The sequence below is a fragment of the Aethalodelphis obliquidens genome, unplaced genomic scaffold (assembly GCF_003676395.1).
Source record: "Aethalodelphis obliquidens isolate GAN/ISIS:26980383/991018 unplaced genomic scaffold, ASM367639v1 scaffold149, whole genome shotgun sequence".
NCBI classification, from domain to species: Eukaryota; Metazoa; Chordata; class Mammalia; order Artiodactyla; family Delphinidae; genus Aethalodelphis; species Aethalodelphis obliquidens.
Window position 1 is genome coordinate 175,948 of NW_020838093.1, and position 20,611 is coordinate 196,558.

The window sequence follows — 20,611 nt, forward strand, 5'->3', positions numbered from 1 at the left end:
TGGGGATCTGAGGAGGTCAGGGTCAGCTATCCGTCGGGGCGCCCCTAGCACGGCTGGGGCCCAGAGCAACCTCCTTCATCCAGGGGCGGGGCGCGCCAGGCGGCCACGCGCGGGGGCGGTGGAGAGGGCGTGTCCCGCGGGCGCGCGCGGGAGGCGGAGGGGGCGTGTCCCGGGAGTGGCGGCGGCGGCTGCGGCGGCGGCGGCGCCGCGGGCCGGGTGCGCGGCGCAGCCTTCTGTGCTGGAATGTGCGGCTCCCGAGAACTCACGGCGCAGGAGCAGAGCAAGCGCCGCCGAGGTCCGGGGCCCCAGGTGGCGGCGGCGGCGGCCGGGACGGTAGGGCGAGAGCCGGAGGCCTGAACACTCTCTGCAGCCCCTCTCCTGGGTCTTCGCGGGCCTCGACTGCCCCAGCGTCCAACTTTTCCGCCCTCTCCCTCCCCTCCCCCGAAACTCCAGCAACAAAGAAAAGTAGTCCGAGAAGGAGCGGCGACGCGGGTCTTCGCCCCTCCTCGCCCAGGAAGGCCGGTAAGCGTGGCGCGGTCTGGGTGACGGTTGGGTGGGGGCGGCGGGCCGGCCGGGCGGTCGTGGCGGCGGTTGCCGCGGGAGGGGGAGGGCGCGGAAGGACGCGGAGCGAGGCGCTGTCCAGGGCTGATTTGCAGATACTGTGGCTCCGGCGGTGGCGGCCGCGTCGGGCGGGGACTGGCGGCTGAACGGGATCGGGTTACACCGTCGCGGTCCGGGGGCTGGGCCGGGGGCTTTGGTGGGGAGCGGCGCGGCGCCGGGACCCCCTCCCCAGTTGAGGCCGGGCCGCCGCCTCCGCGCGGGCCCGGGCGTCCCTGGGAGTCTTGTCCTGAGGCCAGGAGCGGAGCTGCTTGGGGCCCTAGTTCTGAAACTTCCTCTCGTGCTCCTGCTCCAGGTCCCGCCGCAGCTCCTTGCTTGCCGGCGGTCCTCCCGCCCCCTCCCTCTGCGGCCTCTCCCTTTCGCCGGAAGGCGCCGTTGAGTGCGGCCGGGAGGGTTGAGTCAGCCTGGGGCTCGGGTGGTTCTGCCAATGGGGCTGGACAGCGATTTCTGCGATCGGGCCGCCCCGCCGCCGGGGCCCTCTGCGTGGGGCCACCTAGCCGCCGCCGTCGGCGGGGTCGGGGCGCGCGTCCCGCGGGGCGCCGTGGGGGAGTGAACCCACAAACTTCCGGGGCGCGGGGGCCCCCTCCGGCGCTCGGGGCCCGGCGCCTCGGGAGGGCGCTCGCGGCGGCTCCTCGGCCCCCTGCGGAGGGCGAGGCTGGGGCCGGCGAGCAGCCGGGACGGCGGCGACGCGGTAACTTTCCTCCCTCTTCCCGGACTCGGGCGCGCGGGCCAGGAGGGGGCAGCCTGAACTGGGGAAGACTTGACCTGGCCCAGCGGCACCCCGAGTTTGCCCGTCTTGCAGTCTTTAGTGTTGGGGAGCCCAGGGAAAGGTTCAGGACGAGTGTGGCGGCAACTGGTGTGTCAGTGGTGCAGTGAGCGGGCCGAGCCGAGAGGAAGCGAGAGCTCCCGAGTTTGCAAAGAGCTGCTTTGTGTTTGGTACGTATTTTGAGAAAATGGCCGAATGCCTATTTGAGTTAGGAATGCCGCCGCCGAGGCAGGCTCTGGTGGCAGCAGCACGTAGGAATTCGCGTAGCACGTTGGGCTTTCGGACTGTGCTTGGACAGTCTTCCCGACCAACGTTAAAATCCCTTTGGGGATGGTAGTTAGGGTTTGGGAAGAATTAGAAATTACCGAGTAGTCTGGGCTGTTAAACCCTTGGACAGCGTTTGCTTTGTGTGATGGCATTTGATTCCAACTTTTGTTGGTACCTATGACTCAACCGGTTTGTGTTTATGCACTTGGGTGAGACAGGATTACTTTTTGTATTTTGGGTTTAACATTTTTTTTAGCCTTTGCCACCTATTTTGCTTTTTCTAATTCGCAGGAGAACACCTAATTTGAGAATTACACCTTTTAGATTGGAAAGTAGCATGGTTAAGACAGTTTATAAAAAAGCCCAACATGTTTTCAAGGTGATCTTGTTATGGCTCCGCCAGGCAAGTGGGCCAAGTCAAGCGCAGTGCAAGAAAGTTGCTGATTTGGAGATGAGTTGTCCAGTTATTTTATTAGGGGGTTTGAAAGTTTCTGTATTTTCATTTGTGTATTTTTGAATACACCAAACTTCCCTTTTTACAGGAAGAAAGGTCCATAACTTTTGTTTACTTTGAAACAGGTCATCAAAAAAAGAAACTAAGTGGTACTTTAATGGTACTAAGTACGTTTTCAGAGTACATTGGACCCTTGAACAACAGGAGTTTGAGCTGTATGGGTCCACTTATATGTGGATTTTGTTTTCCAAGAAATATATTGGAAAGTTTCTTAGAGATTTGCAACATTTTGAAAAAATTTACAGATGATACACATAGCCTAGAAATATCGAAAAAATTTAGAAGGTACCTCATGAGTGCCTAAAATATATGTAGATAGTAGTGTATTTTATCATTTGCTACCATAAAATATATACAAATCTAATAAAAAGTTTAAATTTATCAAAAATTACACAAACACAGACCACCCATGGCACCATTCCAGTCCAGAGAAATGTAAACAAATGTAAAGATGCAGTAGTAACTCATTACTGCCTAATATTAACTGTAGTCCATACTGTAGTACTGTAATAATTTCATAGCTACCTCTTTTTGCTATTTTGGTGAGTGCAAGTGTTGCAGGTATCCACTCAAAACGTCTTGTGAGTCTAATCATTTCCAGGTGAGCAGTTGGTCTCTCCAGTAAACTGTGTTTGCAGTAAAAAAAAAAAAAGTCACCTCTCGTAGTTCCTGAGCGTTTTTTATCGTGTTTAGTGTGATACCAGAAACCTTGAATAACACCGTGGGACCCATATGAAGTGTTCTAGTGATGCTGGAAATGAAGAAAAAGTTGAATTGCTTGATATGTACCATAAACTGAGTTCTGTAGTTTCTGTTACCCGCCATTTCAAGATCAATGAGTCCAGTGTAAGGATTGTTGTAAAAAAAGAAAAGGAAGTTTGGAAACTGTCTCTGCATTTTTGCCAGCAGACATGAAAGACTTACACTTTTTGCGAAATGCCTTTCTATCTCATATTGAAAATGCATCTTTTACGTGGTTATAGCATTACTATAAGAAAGGCATACCTATAGAGTCTAATATGATTCGAGGAAAAGAGAAGTTATATGACGACTTAAAGCAAAAGGAAGGTGCAGTTTCTAAATCTGGAGAATTTAATGCCAGCAGAGGATAGTTTGGTAATTTTAGAAAAAAATATCAAGATACCAGAACCGGCTTTGAGTTCCCAGATGCCGTGAACACAGTTATTGAAGAGAAAGGCTGTCTGCCTAAACCAGGTTTTTAACACAGAGAAATGTGCCCTACTCTGGAAAAAATTGCCAAAAAGGTCATTCATTAGTAAGAAAGAGAAGTGAGCATCAGGATTTAAGGCTGATTGAAGACTAACATGTTTTGTGCGAATTGATTTTTTGATCAGGACTGCTCTTATCTATAAAGCTGCTAAGCCCACTATCCCTTTTTTTTTTTGTTTTTTGGCCACGCCATATGGTTTGCGTGATCTCAGTTCCCTGACTAGGGATTAAACCTGCGCCACGGCAGAAGCCTGGAATCCTAACCGCTAGGCCGCCAGGGAACTCCTGAAGCCCACTATACTTAAAGGGAAAAAAGATAAATACCAGTTGCTATTCTTTTGGTTGTACAACAAGAAGGCCTCGGCAATGAGAACACTTTTCTGGATTGGTTCCATCAGTGCTTTGTCCCTGATCACGAAGTACCTTGCAGTAAGGGACTGCATTTTAAAGTTTTTTGGTATTGGACAATGCCCCTGGCCACCTAGAACCATGAGCAACATTGAAGGTGTCAAAGTGGTATACTTGTCCCCCAACACAACGTCTTTGAATGAAGCCTGTATCGAGGTGTTGTAAGGACCTTGAAGGCTCATTACTTGTGGTACTCTATGAAAGGATTGTCAATGCTATGAAAGACAACCCCGATAGAACATCATGAAAGTCTGGAAGGATCACATCATTGTGATAGAAAAAGCTGTGAAAGCCAGCAAGCCTAAAACAATAAATTCCTGCTGGAGAAAACTGTGTCCAGATGTGCAAGACTTCACAGGATTTACGACAGCCAATCAAGGAAGTCATGAAAGAGATTGTGGGTATGGCAAAAAGGTGGGGGGGGCGGTGAAGGGCTTCAAGATACAGATCTTGGGAATATTCAAGAGCTAATAGACACCATACCAGAGGAATTAACGGGAGTCGATTTGGAGTTAAGTGTTTCTGAGCCGGTGCCAGATGATGAGGAAAAAGACATGGAAATAGCAGTACCAGAAAACAAATTGACATTGGACAGTCTGGCAGCAGGGTTCCTTTTGTTGAAGACTACTTTTGACTTCTTTTATGACTTGGACCCTTGTGTGATACAGACACTAAAACTAAAGCCAGTGGTTGAAGAAGGATTAGTACCCTATAGAAACATTTTTAGAGAAGTGGAAAAGCAAAAAAGTCAGACAGAAATTAAGATGTATTTCCCTCAAGTTACACAGAGTGCCTCCCTCCTTCCACTTCCTCCACCTCTTCTGCCTCTGCACCTCTTTCTTCCTTCCCATCCACTTCCTCTACCTCTTTCCACTCTGCCACTCCTGACTCAGCAAGACCAACCCCTCCTCTTCCCCGCCCTCCTCACCCTACTCAACTGAAGACAGAAAGATGAAGACCTTTATGATGATCCACTTCCACTTAATGAATAGTAAATAATCATGCCATTCAGTTAATAAACTTATCTGTTGGATATGTGTGTGAGTGTCTTGTGAAAATCTAGTAATCGTATAACAAGAGCTGGGAGACGTTGTGTCATCATCGTCATTACCTAAGTATTCATTGTGTGCAAGACTTGTACAAAGGTATAAGATGATATTTAATGTGAAATTAATAATGTATTAGTTTTTCTACTGCTGTATAACTTTGCTTTTAAATACTTACATTAAAATACAGTATGCCTCTTACAATTTGAGAAAGCGTATCAGCCTATCATCACATGTATGTAGTTTCTTAAAACAAAACAGTATTTCCAATACTATATTATGAATATGCCTTATACTATATGCTTAAAAATTTTGTGATTAATTCATTTGCATATAGGCTAGGCTACTGTGAAGCAGTCCTATTGATCACAATAGACTACCATAAAGCAATCATTGTTGCTGCTTCTTTATCAGTGCATTAATCGTTATACCTGTAAATAAGTATGAATTTCTTTTTCACATTATCTTTTTTGATGCCTAATGTTAGTAATACGTGTAACATCTACAGTATTTTGCATCGTATAATACAATATTGATAAAGATACTGACAAGCACAATTCATCTTGTACACTATTATATAATGCACATAACATGCAAAATATGTTTAACTGATTGTTAATGTTATCCATAAGGCTTCTGGTCAGCAGTAGGCTATTGGTAGTCTAGTTTTTATGGAACCCAAAGTTACATGCAGATTTTTAACTGCACTGGGGATTGGTGCCCCTAACCCTCTTGTTCAAGGGTCAACTGTAGTTTATTCTTTTGGAGCTAGTTGAGTTCATATGAACTTCAATTCACTAACTATAGGCTTCTGCTTTTCAGGCTGTTTGTACTTAATAAATGCACAGGTAGCTTTTGGATTTTTCCCCTTTCTGATTCAGACCAGTAAACTTTTGAAGGGGGAGTTGAGAGGACAGCAGTTTACTGTTCATTTATGGAATTTAAAATAAAATTTTAATTAGCACTAAAAATGAAGGTTACTTATATTTTTCCACTAGAAAAAGTAAAAGTGCTTGAGGGAAGGCAAGCCAGTGGTAGACCTAGTTGATGGATGAGTTGTGTCAAACGCTTGATAGAATTTTTTGTAGGGGCTCATAGAAATTTTTTTGATGACTGCAGTAAAGAGAATTTGGAATTACAAAAATATTGTAAAGGCTTATTTTCAGTAGTTAATGAAGCTGATTGAGTTTAAAGATTATATTGGAAAATGTATCTTTTTAAGTTATGAAGAATTACAGTGATGTTGTGGTTTTAGACCAGTAAAAGTTGTGTTTAAAGTGGTGCTTTCGTGTTATTTGTTTTGTTTTGAATGCAGAACACCGTTATGGCCACCCAGGTAATGGGGCAGTCTTCCGGAGGAGGAGGTCTGTTCACCGGCAGTGGCACCATGGGCATGGCCTTGCCTAACGACATGTATGACTTGCCTGATCTCTCCAGAGCTGAACTGGCTGCGCCTCAGCTCATCATGTTGGCAAATGTGGCCTTAACTGGGGAAGTAAACGGCGGCTGCTGTGATTACCTGGTTGGCGAAGAAAGACAGATGGCAGAATTGATGCCTGTTGGGGAGAACAACTTTTCAGATAGTGACGGAGAAGGACTTGAGGAGTCTCCTGAGGTAAAAGGCGAGCCCAGTGGGCTGGAAAACATGGAACTGGAGAGTTTGGAACTCAGTGTTGTGCAACCGCGGCCTGTGTTTGAGGTGTCAGCTGCCTCAGAACCGTACAGCGCAAATAAAGATCTTCCTCGGGAAACACCTGTAGCAGAGGACAAATGCAAGAACTTGAAGACCAAGCCCTTTCGCTGTAAACCATGCCAGTATGAAGCAGAATCTGAAGAACAGTTTGTGCATCACATCCGAGTTCATAGTGCCAAGAAATTTTTTGTGGAGGAAAGTGCAGAGAAGCAAGCCAAAGCCAGGGAATGTGGCTCTTCCACCGGGGAAGAGGGAGATTTCTCCAAGGGCCCCATTCGCTGTGACCGCTGCGGCTACAATACCAATCGCTATGATCACTATACTGCTCACCTGAAACACCACACCCGAGCCGGGGACAATGAGCGAGTCTACAAGTGCATCATTTGCACGTACACCACAGTAAGCGAATATCACTGGAGGAAACACTTGAGAAACCATTTTCCAAGGAAAGTATACACATGTGGAAAATGCAACTATTTTTCAGACAGAAAAAACAATTATGTTCAGCATGTTCGAACTCATACAGGTAAGAGGACCTTTCTTGTTTATAAGTGTACGCTACCCCCCAAATGAAACACTTTAAAAATGAAAAATTTCAAACATCTCAGAAGAGAATGCCCCACTGCACCCATGGGTCCCCATCAGCTATACTCAAGAGTTATTAATATTTTGTCATATTTGGCAATTCAGTTTTTTAAATAACAGCTTTATTGAGATGTACTCCACTCCCACACAATTCATCCATTGAAAGTTAGAATGCATTGGTTTTAGTGTGTTCACAGAATTGTGCAGCCAACACCACAGTCAATTTTGGGACATCTTCACCCCAAAAGGAAACCCCTCTCAGTGGTTGCTCCCCATTTCTCCCCAACACCCCTTAATTATTCACTTTTAAATTGACTTTCATTAAGGGGTCTCATTTTTTTTTTTTTTTTTTTTTTGAGGTCCACGGGCCTCTCACCGCTGTGGCCTCTCCCGCTGCGGAGCACAGGCTCTGGACGCGCAGGCTCAGCGGCCATGGCTCACGGGCCCAGCCGCTCCGTGGCATGTGGGATCCTCCCGTACCGGGGCACGAACCCACGTCCCCTGCATTGGCAGGCAGACTCCCAGCCACTGCACCACCAGGGAAGCCCAAGGGGTCTCATTTTTTAAAAGCAGTGTTTGTAACTACTGATAGTTATGTTAACATTTTCCTGATGTGAATTGGTACCTTTGAGGACTGATTACTGGTCTGAACAAAATGGTTAGGGTAACCTAGTACTCTACTCTGTATCAGAAGTGAAAAGGGGCTCTGGAATGCTGTTTGCATCAGATCCCTTTTGCAGTAGTTGTCACTCTGCAGGACTGAACCCCATGCTGAAGTGAGTCATACTGAGGAGAGGAATTGATGTTGCTTTGCTTAAGTGGTAGACATAAACAAGAAAACTTGCAGATGAAATTCCATTATAAGAAAGACCATGTGTAGCAAGATTCCTAAGCTCTAGTAGATGGCTTCTGTGTAATTTAAAGCTTTAAAATCTAGTTATGTAAAAGAATTTGCAATCTCTTTGGAATTTGTTATAATCTGTGATTGTCTCCAGGCTTCAAAACCATTTTATTACAAAAGTAAAAAAGTACACACACTTCACAATTACATGGCATAGGAAATGAGAGTTACTTGGGAATTCTACACCATTAATCACTTAACAGTTTTAATTAAACAAACTGTTAGACTAAACTAACCTCACCTGCAATATCATAAAACAAATCCCAGATACCATATATTCTTTCGCCCTAAGTACTTTATGTCCTTTCACAGTTTTGTGAAAACCTTGGGGCCTAATTTAGAATCGGCCATAATCTGTAGAGCTTTCAGGTAGTAACTGTGACATATGGTAAAAGTGCATGACTTTTATGTGTACACCTTTATGAATTTTTTTAAATTGAGGTATTACTGACAATGATGAAGTTTTACAAATATATATACTCATAGCCACCATGCAAGTCAGCATAAGGAATATTACCAGTGTTGGGACTTCCCTGGTGGTTCAGTGGTTAAAACTCTGTGCTCCCAATGCAGGGGGCCTGAGTTCGATCCCTGGTCAGGGAACTGGATCCTGCATGCCGTAGCTAAAAGATTCCCGCATGCCGCAACTAAGATCCAGCGCAGCCAACTGAATAAATAAATATATTTTTAAAAAGTATTAAAAAAAAATATGACCAGTGTCTTTGTCTTATTAAATTTTGATTTTTTGGTGTCAGTTATATTTTGATACTTTCAAAATTGTTGAGTCACTGAACAGTTTAAAAATTTTCCCCAAAATCTAAAAATGTTTTCAACAATAAGTCTAAATTAGTTGATTTAAGAAATTTTTAGAATTAAAAAAAAGGAAAATGGAGAGAACTGGGAAAATTTCAGTTTTGTTGTATATTTTCAATTTTTTATGTATACTTTTTTAAAAATAGGATCTCTACTTTTTGCCATTTCTTAATTTTACAGTGGTTTCTTTTCACTTAATTACTGTCTAGGTGACTAATTTTAATGGCTGTATTTTATATACGTCATCATTCATTACTTAACTTTTTCTCCACATTAAAGTTGCTATTTCCACAATAAGGTTATGACTTACATAGCTAACATTGGTTGTACATATCTCATTTCATTTTAGTGTTAAACTTATTTGGTCTTAATACATTTTTTATTAAAAAAATTTTTTTATTTATGTGTTTTTTAAATTAATTAAATTTTTTGGCTGCGTTGGGTCTTGGTTGCTGCACACGGGCTTTCTTTAGTCGCGGTGAGCGGGGGCTACTCTTCACTGCGGTGCGCGGGCTTCTCATTGCGGTGGCTTATCTTGTTGTGGAGCACAGGCTCTAGGCGCGCGGACTTCAGTGGTTGCAGCACGTGGGCTCAGTAGTTGTGGCTCGCGGGCTCTAGAGCGCAGACTCGGTATTTGTGGCACACGGGCTCAGTTGCTCCGTGGCATATGGATTCTTCCTGGACCAGGGATCGAACCTGTATCCCCTGCATTGGCAGCTGGATTCTTAACCACTGCACCACCAGGGGAGTCCTGGTCTTAATACATTTTTTAAAAAAATATTTGTTTTATTTTTGGCTGTGTTGGGTCTTAGTTGTGGCATGTGGGATCTTTCGTTGCGGTGTGTGGGCTTCTCTCTAGTTGTGGTGCAGGGGCTCCAGAGCGTGTGGTCTCTGCAGTTGTGGTACATGGACTCATTAGTTGGTGGAGCTCAGATTGCGTGGGCTCTGCAGTTGTGGTACACGGGCTCATTAGTTGGTGGAGCTCAGGCTCAGTTGCCCTGTGGTATGTGGGATCTTAGTTCCTGGACCAGGGATCGAACCCACGTCCCCTGCATTGGAAGGTGGATTCTTAACCACTGGAGCAGGAGGGAAGCCCCTGTCTTAATACTTTTAAAAAGCTTTTTCCCCCAGTATTACCTAATTTGTGGTTTTTTAAAAGAAAAAAATTTCAAAACAGTTTGTTGATGTATAAATAGAAGGATAGTATTTATTATGTAAATTCTGAGAGTATCAGTGGTATTAAATGCATGGTTCTGAACATGGTATTTATGGAAAAATTAATTCATCTAGTGCTGAAGAGCAGAGGAGATAAGAAGCGATCATCAGCAGGAATCACTTGTTTCTTATTTCTCCCTTACGTAGCCTACTTTTCAGGTTCACTTAGTGGGTGTCTTATGTTCCTGTATTGAGTGCTCAGTGTTAGGTGCTTTCTTCTACTCTCTCCTAATCTTCAGAACAATTTACTGAGGAAGACGGGTGTTTACTGAGGGAGAACTTCAGGCTTGATAGCCTAAAGTGATGTGCCCATGGTCATATACAACTAAGATTCAAACTTCTTAATCTCATTTTATAGGTAATCATCATGGTAGGGGGCTGAGGATTTCCATTTGAGTCTTCAATCAAAAGAGTTTTCATTTTGTGGTTTTGATATCTAACCAGTTCACAAATTTTGCTTTAGTGCATTCATTTTTTTTTTAATGTATTTATTTATTTATATTTTGGCTGCATTGGGTGTTCGTTGCTGTGTGCTGGCTTTCTTTAGTTGCAGCGAGTGGGGGCTACTGTTTGTTGTGGTGTGTGGGCTTCTCATTGTGGTGGCTTCTCGTTGTGGAGCACGGGCTCTAGTCGCGCGGGCTTCAGTAGTTGTGGCGTGCAGGCTCAGTAGTTGTGGTTCTCGGGCTCTAGAGCACAGGCTCAGCAGTTGTGCACGGGCTTAGTTGCTCCGCTGCATGTGGGATCTTCCTGGACCAGGGCTCAAACCCGTGTCCCCTGCATTGGCAGGTGGATTCTTAACCACTGCGCCACCAGGGAAGTCCTCACAAATTCTACTTTAAAAGATGATGTTTTTGCCTATATGTGTGACTGAAAAATTACTAGCACTTCTAGAGTATTTATGCCTATTTTGGTGAGTTGCACAGGCAGAAGCAACTTGTTTCGTTACGAAGAATTTAAAAGTAGATTATCCTTAGTTGATCCTTCACGTTAATCTGTAAGGGTATCAAATTTTTCTTCCGTTAACTTTTTTTGGTAACAGCTTGACTGATACACAATTGATGTACCATATAATTCACTGTAGATTGGCCTGTTCTGAACATTTCATATCAATGGAATCATATAATATGTGGCCCTCAGTGGCTACCTTCTTTCACTTAGTATAATGTCTTCAAGGTTCATCCATGTCCTATGTACAGTACTTGTTTTCCTTTTACTGCCAAATAATACTCTCTTGTATGGATAAGCAACATTTTGTTTATCTGTTTATCAGTTAATGGTTTTTTGGATTATTTCCACTTTTTGGATATTATGAGTAATGTTGCTGTGACCATTCTTATACAAGTTTTTGTGTAGACATACGTTTTTATTTCTCTTGGGTAAATAGACACCTAGGAGTGGAATTGCTAGGCCATATGGTAATTATGTTTAATCATTTGAGGGACCGGCAAACTGATTTCCAGAGTGGCTGCACTGTTTTACAGTCTCACAAGCACTGTATCAGGGTTCCAAATTCTCCACAACCTAACAAATAAATGTTAACATCTGTTATTTTTGATTATAGCCATGTTGGTGCGTGTGAAATCTTCATCTCACTGCGGTTTTGTTTTAATTTCTCTTGTGGCTAATGATACTATGCATCTTTTCATGTGATTATTGGCCAATTATGTATCTTTTTTTACAAAAATACATTCAACATTTTTTTTTTTTTTTTGTGGTATGAGGGCCTCTCCCGTTGCGGAGCACAGGCTCCGGACACGCAGGCTCAGCGGCCATGGCTCACAGGCCCAGCCGCTTCGCGGCATGTGGGATCTTCCCAGCATGTGGGATCTTCCCAGACCAGGGCATGAACCCGTGTCCCCCGCATCAGCAGGCGGACTCTCAACCACTGCGCCACCAGGGAAAGCCCACATTCAACATTTTTAAAGCTATCTTAAAATTCATCCAGGCTAAAGTAGGCATTCTGTTACCATGAGCTATTTATGTCTAATCTATAGTACCAGCTAATAACAGCTGAACAGTTATTAGGAACACATTTCACACTTATCACCACATTCTCTTTTTATTTTTCACTCTGTCTATTCCTTTCCTTGTCCCATGTTATTAAATACATCTATTACTGTAATGTATAATATAGACAAAATAATAACTGTTGTTTATGTGCCAGGCACAGGGGTTGAATGCTCTACAGGTATTATCTTAAATTCTCACAATTCTAGAAAATGAAGGTAGTGTTACTGTTATAGATGAGGAGGCTTGCCTGAAGTCATACTTATTATCTTGTGGCCAAAAAATAGACAAAAACAAATTGTCAAGGTGTTTTTTTCAGTATATTTTGTGGTTGACAACCCCTGTCCAAAAAACACACATGTTCTGCCTTTGAATCTTAAATTCTTTAGTAGTAAATCACTGGTCTGTTATTGTCAGCTGGTCGCTGTCCCTGTGGCTTTATGAGTATAATTTAAAACTGACCTGAGTCTGGGACTTCCCTGGTGGCGCAGTGGTTAAGAATCCACCTGCCGATACAAGGGACATGAATATGAGCCCTGGTCCGGGAAGATCCCACATGCCGCAGAGCATCTAAGCCCGTGCGCCACAACTACTGAGCCTGTGTGCTAGAGCCCGTGAGCCACAACTACTGAAGCCCGCGTGCCTAGAGCCAGTGCTCCGCAACAAGAGAAGCCACCGTAATGAGAAGCCTGTGCACCACAACAAAGAGTAGTAAGTAGCTCCTGCTCGCCGCAACTAGAGAAAGCCCGCACGCAGCAACGAAGACCCAACGCAGCCAAAAAATACATAAATTTAAAAAAGAAAAAGAAAACTGACCTGAGTCTTCTATAAAACTTCTAATTATCACTTGAAATTTTTAGCTTAAAACAATAGCCTCCCCACTCAAAAATGTTATTGCTTTAAGCTAACAATTTAAAATGGTAGATTTATCATTTATAAGGATCCAAAAAATTACCCAAGCCATAGCATCAGAAAATTTGGGTACATGGTTTTGTTAAGGATAATTCTGATTTTCAGAAGTTGATTGATACCTGATCAAGATAATTTTTCAGTTCTTAATATTTGCTATTACACATGTAGCATTACTGTGAAAATTAAAAGGGCTGTAATTCAGAAAGCCAATGATACTTTTTCTTCAGCAAAGCAGAAATAATGTAGTTATGTGTATTCTGAATTAAGTCATTTACTGTTTCAATAAATGATAAAAACTGGCCATTTTGCCAATAATAGGGAGAAAAAATTCTTGGTAAAAAATTTTTGCTCAGTATTGAATAATGTATGTATTGTTAGTGAGAATTGTATTTGCCTTATTTTATTATTTGAACATTAATCATTATATTTTTGTAGGAGAACGTCCGTATAAATGTGAGCTTTGTCCTTATTCAAGTTCTCAGAAAACTCATCTAACCAGACATATGCGTACTCATTCAGGTTGGTAAGAAATCGGAATTTTTCTATCATTTTTAGTAAACTACCATTATAAGGAAGTTCTTCTAGACCTGGAACTGGGTCATTATTTATGATTTATTTTTAATATAATTTGGATATTTATATACTTTTAATAATTTCAGTGTGTGGCTGCTGGGTTCCAGGGATTCCTACTTAGCTGCTTTCCTGAAATTTGGATTTGTGCTCTTGAGAGTTGATAAGGTTTCTGAGGATTGATTAACAAAAGCCAAACTTTAAGGAATGATTGATAATCCAGGATCCCAGTTTATTAACCTATAATAAATAAAATACAGGACTATAACAAGTGAGAGATTTATCCACTCTAGAACTGAAATAATCATTGTCACCATCCAGAATTGGTCCCCGTTATGAAGGTATATAGATGGCAAAGTTAAAAAGCCAATATTAGCATAGGTGGTCTTGAATGGATAATTATTTCATTTTGGCCACACTGACCCTTGGGTGGTCCTAGAGATATTGACATGGTCCACAACTTCCTTTCCTTTTCTCAGTAGATATGTTACCATTTCATCTTGCATGAAATATTTCGTACTGGAGGAAATACATCCAGTTTGTATTTGCCTTTGTAATATTTTTGTAGGTATCACACTGGATAGTTCCCCCATCCTGCTAACATAGGAATTCGTTTCCCATTGTGAGCACAGTGAATGTTTGTTAAAGGGAATTGACATCTTACTAAGTTTTTTCACGGACTACTCTTTTCACGGACTACTTTTTTTTTTTAACATCTTTATTGGAGTGTAATTGCTCTACAACAGTGTGTTAGTTTTTGCTTTATAACAAAGTGAGTCAGCCATACGTATACATATATCCCCATATCTCCTCCGTCTTGTTTCTCCCTCCCACCCTCCCTATCCCACCCCTCTAGGTGGTCACAAAGCACTGAGCTGATTTCCCTATGCTATGTAGCTGCTTCCCACTAGCTATTGATTTTACATTTGGTAGTCTATATATGAACATGCCACTCTCTCACTTTGTCTCAGCTTACCCTTCCTCCTCCCCATGTCCTCAAGTCCATTCTCTATGTCTGCGTCTTTATTCCTGTCCTGCCCCTAGGTTCTTCAGAACTTTTTTTTTTTAGATTCCATATATATATGTTAGCATACGGTATTTGTTATTCTCTTTCTGACTTATTTCACTCTGTATGACAGACTGTAGGTCCATCCACCTCACTACAAATAACTCCATTTCATTTCTTTCTATGGCTGAGTAATATTCCATTGTATGTATGTGCCACATCTTCTTTATCCATTCATCTGTCGATAGACACTTAGGTTGCTTCCACGTCCTGTCTGTTGTAAATAGAGCTGCAATGAACATTGTGGTACATGACTCTTTTTGAATTATGGTTTCTCATGGTATATGGTAGTGGGATTGCTGGGTCAGATGGTAGTTTTATTTTTAGTTTTTTTTCTTTAACTGTTTTTTTAAAATTTATTTGTTTTATTTATTTTTGGCTGCATTGGGTCTTTGTTGCTGCGTGTGGGCTTTCTCTAGTTGCGGTGAGCGGGGGTTACTCTTCGTTGCAGTGAGCAGGCTTCTCATTGCAGTGGCTTCTCTTGTTGTGGAGCATGGGCTCTAGGCACACGGGCTTCAGTAGTTGTGGCTTGCGGGCTTTAGAGCGCAGGCTCAGTAGTTCTGCAGCACACATTTAGTTGCTCTGCGGCATGTGGGCTCTTCACGGACCAGGACTCGAACCCTTGTCCCCTGCATTGGCAGGCGGATTCTTAACCACTGCACCACCAGGGAAGCCCTATTTTTAGTTTTTTAAGGAATCTCCATACTGTTCTCCGTAGTGGCTGTATCAATTTACATTCCCACCAACAGTGCAAGAGGGTTCCATTTTCTCCACACCCTCTCCAGCATTTATTGTTTGTAGATTTTTTGATGATGGCCATTCTGTGAGGTGATACCTCATTGTGGTTTTGATTTGCATTTCTCTAATGATTAGTGATGTTGAGCATCCTTTCATATGTTTGTTGGTGATCTGTATATCTTCTTTGGAGAAATGTCTGTTTAGGTCTTCTGTCCATTTTTGGTTTGGGGTGTTTGTTTTTTTTGATGTTGAGCTGCATGAGCTGCTTGTAAATTTTGGAGATTAATCCTTTGTCAGCTGCTTTGTTTGCAAATATTTTCTCCCATTCTGAGGGTTGTATTTTCATCTTGTTTATGGTTTCCTTTGCTGTGCAAAAGCTTTTAAGTTTCATTAGGTCCCATTTGTTTATTTTTGTTTTTATTTCCATTTCTCTAGGAGGTGGGTCAAAAAGGATCTTGCTGTGATTTATGTCATAGGGCGTTCTGCCTGTTTTCCTATAAGAGTTTTATAGTGTCTGGTCTTACATTTAGGTCTTTAATCCATTTTGAGTTTATTTTTGAGTATGGTGTTAGGGAGTGTTCTAATTTCATTCTTTTACATGTAGCTGTCAGTTTTCCCAGCACCTCTTATTGAAGAGACTGTCTTTTCTTCATTGTATATTCTTGCCTCCTTTATCAAAAATAAGGTAACCACATGTTCTTGGGTTTATCTCTGGGCTTTCTATCCTGTTGCATTGATCTATATTTCTGTTTTTGTGCCAGTACCATACTATCTTGATTACTGTAGCTTTGTAGTATAGTCTGAAGTCAGGGAGCCTGATTCCTCTAGCTGTGTTTTTCTTTCTCAAGATTGCTTTGGCTATTCGGGGTCTTTTGTGTTTCCATACAAATTGTGAAATTTTTTGTTCTAGTTCTGTGAAAAATGCCAGTGGTAGTTTGATAGGGATTGCATTGAATCTGTAGATTGCTTTGGGTAGTAGAGTCATTTTCACAGTGTTGATTCTTACAATCCAAGAACATTGTATATCTCTCCATCTGTTTGTATCCTCTTTAATTTCTTTCATCAGTGTCTTATAGTTTTCTGCATATAAGTCTTTTGTCTCCTTAGGCAGGTTTATTCCTAGGTATTATTTTGTTGTTGTTGTAATGGTAAATGGAATGTTTCCTTCATTTCTCTTTCAGATTTTTCATCATTAGTGTATAGGAATGCCAGAGATTTCTGTGCATTAATTTTGTATCCTGCTACTTTACTAAATTCATTGATTAGCTCTAGTAGTTTTCTGGTAGCATCTTTAGGATTCTCTATGTATAGTATCATGTCATCTGCAAACAATGACAGCTTTACTTCTTCTTTTCCAATTTGGATTCCTTTTATTTCTTTTTCTTCTCTGATTACTGTGGCTGAAACTTCCAAAATTATGTTGAATAATACTGGTGAGAGTGGAGAACCTTGTCTTGTTCCTGATGTTAGAGGAAATGGTTTCATTTTTTCACCATTGAGAATGATGTTGGCTGTGGGTTTGTCATATATAGCCTTTATTATGTTGAGGTAAGTTCCCCCTGTGCCTACTTTCTGGAGGGTTTTTATCATAAATGGGTGTTGAATTTTGTCGAAAGGTTTTTCTGCATCTATTGAGATGATGATATGGTTTTTCTCCTTCAGTTTGTTAATATAGTGTATCACATTGATTAATTTGGGTATATTGAAGAATCCTTGCATTCCTGGGATAAACTCCACTTGATCATGGTGTATGATCCTTTTAATATGCTGTTGGATTCTGTTTGCTAGTATTTTGTTGAGGATTTTTGCAACTCTGTTCATCAGTGCTATTGTCATGTAGTTTTCTTTCTTTTTGACATCTTTGTCTGGTTTTGGTATCAGGGTGATGGTGCCCTTGTAGAATGAGTTTGGGAGTGTTCTTCCCTCTGCTATATTTTGGAAGGGTTTGAGAAGGATAGGTGTTAGCTCTTCTCTAAATGTTTGACAGAATTTGCCTGTGAAGCCATCTGGTCTTGGGCTCTTGTTTGTTGGAAGATTTTTAATCCCAGTCTCAATTTCAGTGCTTGTGATTGGTCTGTTTATATTTTTTATTTCTTCCTGGTTCAGTCTCGGAAGGTTGTGCTTTTCTAACAATTTGTCAGTTTCTTCCAGATGGTCCATTTTATTGGCATATAGTTGCTTGTAGTAATCTCTCATGATACTTCATATTTCTGCAGTGTCAGTTGTTACTTCTCCTTTTTCATTTCTAATTCTATTGATTTGATTCTTTTCCCTTTTTTTCTTGATGAGTCTGGCTAATGGTTTATCACTTTTCTTCTCAGGACTACTCCTTTTAAGATTAAAAAAATATTTTCTTAAGCAAAAATTATTTTCCTCTCGCCAAATACTTGATGGTTACTATGGAGGCACTTTTTTTTTTTTTGGCTGCACATCCTTCAGGATCTTAGTTCCCCCACCAGGGATTGAACCTGTACCCCCTGCAGTGGAAGCGCAGAGTCCTAACTGCTGGACCACCAGGGAATTCTGTGGAGGTGCTGTTTAATAGCTGGGTCATTTGACACATTTTATGGTTTGAGAGTCTTCTTATGAATTTTAGATTTTTTTTTTTGGCCACTCCAGGCAGCATGTAAGATCTTAGTTCCTCCACCAGTGATCGAACCCGTGCCCCTTGCATTGGGAGCTCAGAGTCTTAACCACTGGACTGCCAGGGAAGTCCCTAGAATAATTTTTTAATAATTTTTATTAAGGTTTAATTTACACATACAAAAATGCACGCATCTTAGGTATATGGGGCAGTGACTTTATGTTTTCTCTTGTTTGACTACACCATCTAGGTGGAGACATGAAATGTTTTACCACCTTCAGAAAAGTTCCCTCCTTACCCTTTCTAGTCAGTACTCCCATAGTCCCCCCTCAACTGATACTCTGACTTACGTTAAGAAATGTAACATCTTTCTGTAAAATATTTTTGAGATAGATTTCATGCTGCATTTTCAGAACTCTAAATTTATTGCTGAGTAGTATGCCCCTGTTACTCACTAATTAAAATTTCCCTTGTTACTCTTTCTGGGCTCTTCTTGATAAGCATGTGTAAAGCTTATAAAACTCCCTTTTTGAATTTGCCTTACATCTATAAATTCATTTGGGAAGAATTAAACAGACATCTGACATTTATAAAGATGAAAAGCAGGTAAATTTTACCAGAACTGGAAAAGGGAATTAAGTTAAAACTGTTGGTACAGGGCAAAAGAATTTTCATTTAGCTAGGTATTAATAAGCTAAACTTGATGAATTGATTTTCCAATACAAGAAGGATTTGATGGCAATAAAGCAAAAATGGGGGTGGGGTGAATGAATCAAATAAATGATGTCACAGTTTTATACAGACTCCTAGGAACTCCCATTCTCTGACCGTTTCACAGGTGGGGGCTTGCATCTTGTTTGATTCTGGCTGTGAAAATACTCTCATTCATTAGGGCTTATAAAATGATGACATTTTCTTTATAATTCTTTTAAGAGCACAACTATTTTCCTGAAGAGATAAACTCCATTTATCAGCTGTTTGTTTACTCAAAAGTAGGATTTATGTACTAAGGCAGGATAGGCACATGAAATCTTCCCTTTTGTTTACCTATTCTAAAACTTACCAGTTCATTCCAAAAGTGATGCATTACAGGTAATGTGTATTGACTGCTTGGCTATCTATCCTTTGCTAAGAGCTCTATGTGGATTAGATTATTTATAGTTCACAACACTTAAGAATATTTTACAGATGAGGAAGTTGAGCCTTAGAGAGTTTTCAGTACCTTGCTCAAGACTTCACAGTAAGTTGCAGAGCCCATATTTGATCTCCGCACGTATTTTTACTGTAGGACAAGTTTTTAACCGTTATGTCACATACCTTTTCCCCATTCTGTATCTATATATGTTAAGTAAATGTCTCCATTCGAGTCATTCAATGGAGAGGACAAGATAGGGCGAAGTATAGAGTGATGTAGCATATTGTTAGAAACCTCTATTTATGAATCTGTTAGTGGATTAATAATGGAAAAGAGTTGTCCAGTTAGCTGCATTTACAATCTGACATGGGCAGATAAGTTTTTGTTTTGTGATCGAGTATTCTATCATCAGGCATTTTTTAATCATGTAAAGCTCACCATCTACATGGTTTTACTTCATGTCTGAGTAGTTTTGCTTTATGAAAACATTAAATAAGATTTGATGTGAATTTGAGAATGTTTGAGAGATGAATTTTCATAAATGTCAATTTCCATTTTTCTGCTATGCATTCCATTGGACCAGTGGGGTATGGATACCATTTGGTAATATTTGCTAGAGTGTGATCTAGATGGGTATGTATTCAGGTAGAATGAGTTAATCTTAATGCCTTTAATTTGGGGGTTGGGGGTGGGCTTCTAGTCTTGTATGTACGTGTGATTACTTTCTTTGCTAATTTTATATACCATATATATTTGTATGCCCCTTTTCATTTACCTAGTTTCTTTGCCCATTCTTTAGAAGAAGGTGGGAGAAAATCAAGAAAAGATTTCTGACTTGTTATATTTTTGCTGCAGAATAGAAACTCCAGCAGTGAAAAAGTTTGCTAAGTAAAACTTGACTCAGCTCTTGCCACGATGCACAAAAGGGTTAAATTTAAAGGAAAATCCTTTTGCTCCCTGAAGACAAAGCATTCTTTTAAAACTTTCACACAGAAGGTCTGGGAGTGTAGCCTAGAGTGTATAATATTTCTTTTGAAGTCTCAAGGTTTATCTGAACTGTATGGGATTTTTCTGTTCTATTCCATTATACATTTGTTTTAACTAAACATAAAAACTTTAAAATTATCTTATCTCTTTGAGTGCCTTTGCCCCAAAATTAACATCAAGAGCCCAAGTCACTTTTCCAGTAATTGTGTATTTCTTGATGAATCTGTGTCCTTTATTAGTGCTGGAGAGCCCTAGCTTGATGAACTTTTTTGAAGATGGTGATTAACTGATATAATTATTCTCCCATTTGTTATGAGAATCAATGTCAAGAGATAGAGGAAGGATATACAAATAAATATGGTAAATGTAATTTGCATGATAAAGTCTTCAAGAAATAGTTTTGGTGGTTTTTTGTTTGTTTGCTTTTTTACATATATCCAATTCCTTACAAGTATGCTTGAGTAAATCTTGAATTCATTTCTTAATGTATGCCTTCTGCAACGTCTCTCGTTTACCTTCAGGTGAGAAGCCATTTAAGTGTGACCAGTGCAGTTAT

The 20,611-nt window shown here is 41.1% G+C and overlaps 1 protein-coding gene across 1 annotated transcript; it reads left to right on the forward strand.

Moving 5' to 3' along the window:
- Nucleotides 1-217: 217 nt before the first annotated feature.
- LOC113616535 (RE1-silencing transcription factor-like) lies at nt 218-20,611 on the forward strand. The gene is made up of 5 exons (XM_027099921.1): nt 218-333; nt 454-522; nt 6,165-7,068; nt 13,411-13,498; nt 20,577-20,611. Exons 1-5 carry the CDS (start codon nt 244-246, stop codon nt 20,578-20,580), a joined length of 1,155 nt encoding a protein of 384 aa, XP_026955722.1. The 5' UTR covers nt 218-243; the 3' UTR covers nt 20,581-20,611.

What these genes read in the sequence shown, in the direction of transcription:
- LOC113616535 (XM_027099921.1), top strand. Translation starts at nt 244, where the DNA reads ATGTGCGGCTCCCGAGAACTCACGGCGCAGGAGCAGAGCAAGCGCCGC. An exon ending in CTCCTCGCCCAGGAAGGCCG is followed by an intron (nt 523 to 6,164) that starts GTAAGCGTGGCG and finishes TTTTGAATGCAG; the next exon opens with AACACCGTTATGGCCACCCA. An exon ending in GCATGTTCGAACTCATACAG is followed by an intron (nt 7,069 to 13,410) that starts GTAAGAGGACCT and finishes ATATTTTTGTAG; the next exon opens with GAGAACGTCCGTATAAATGT.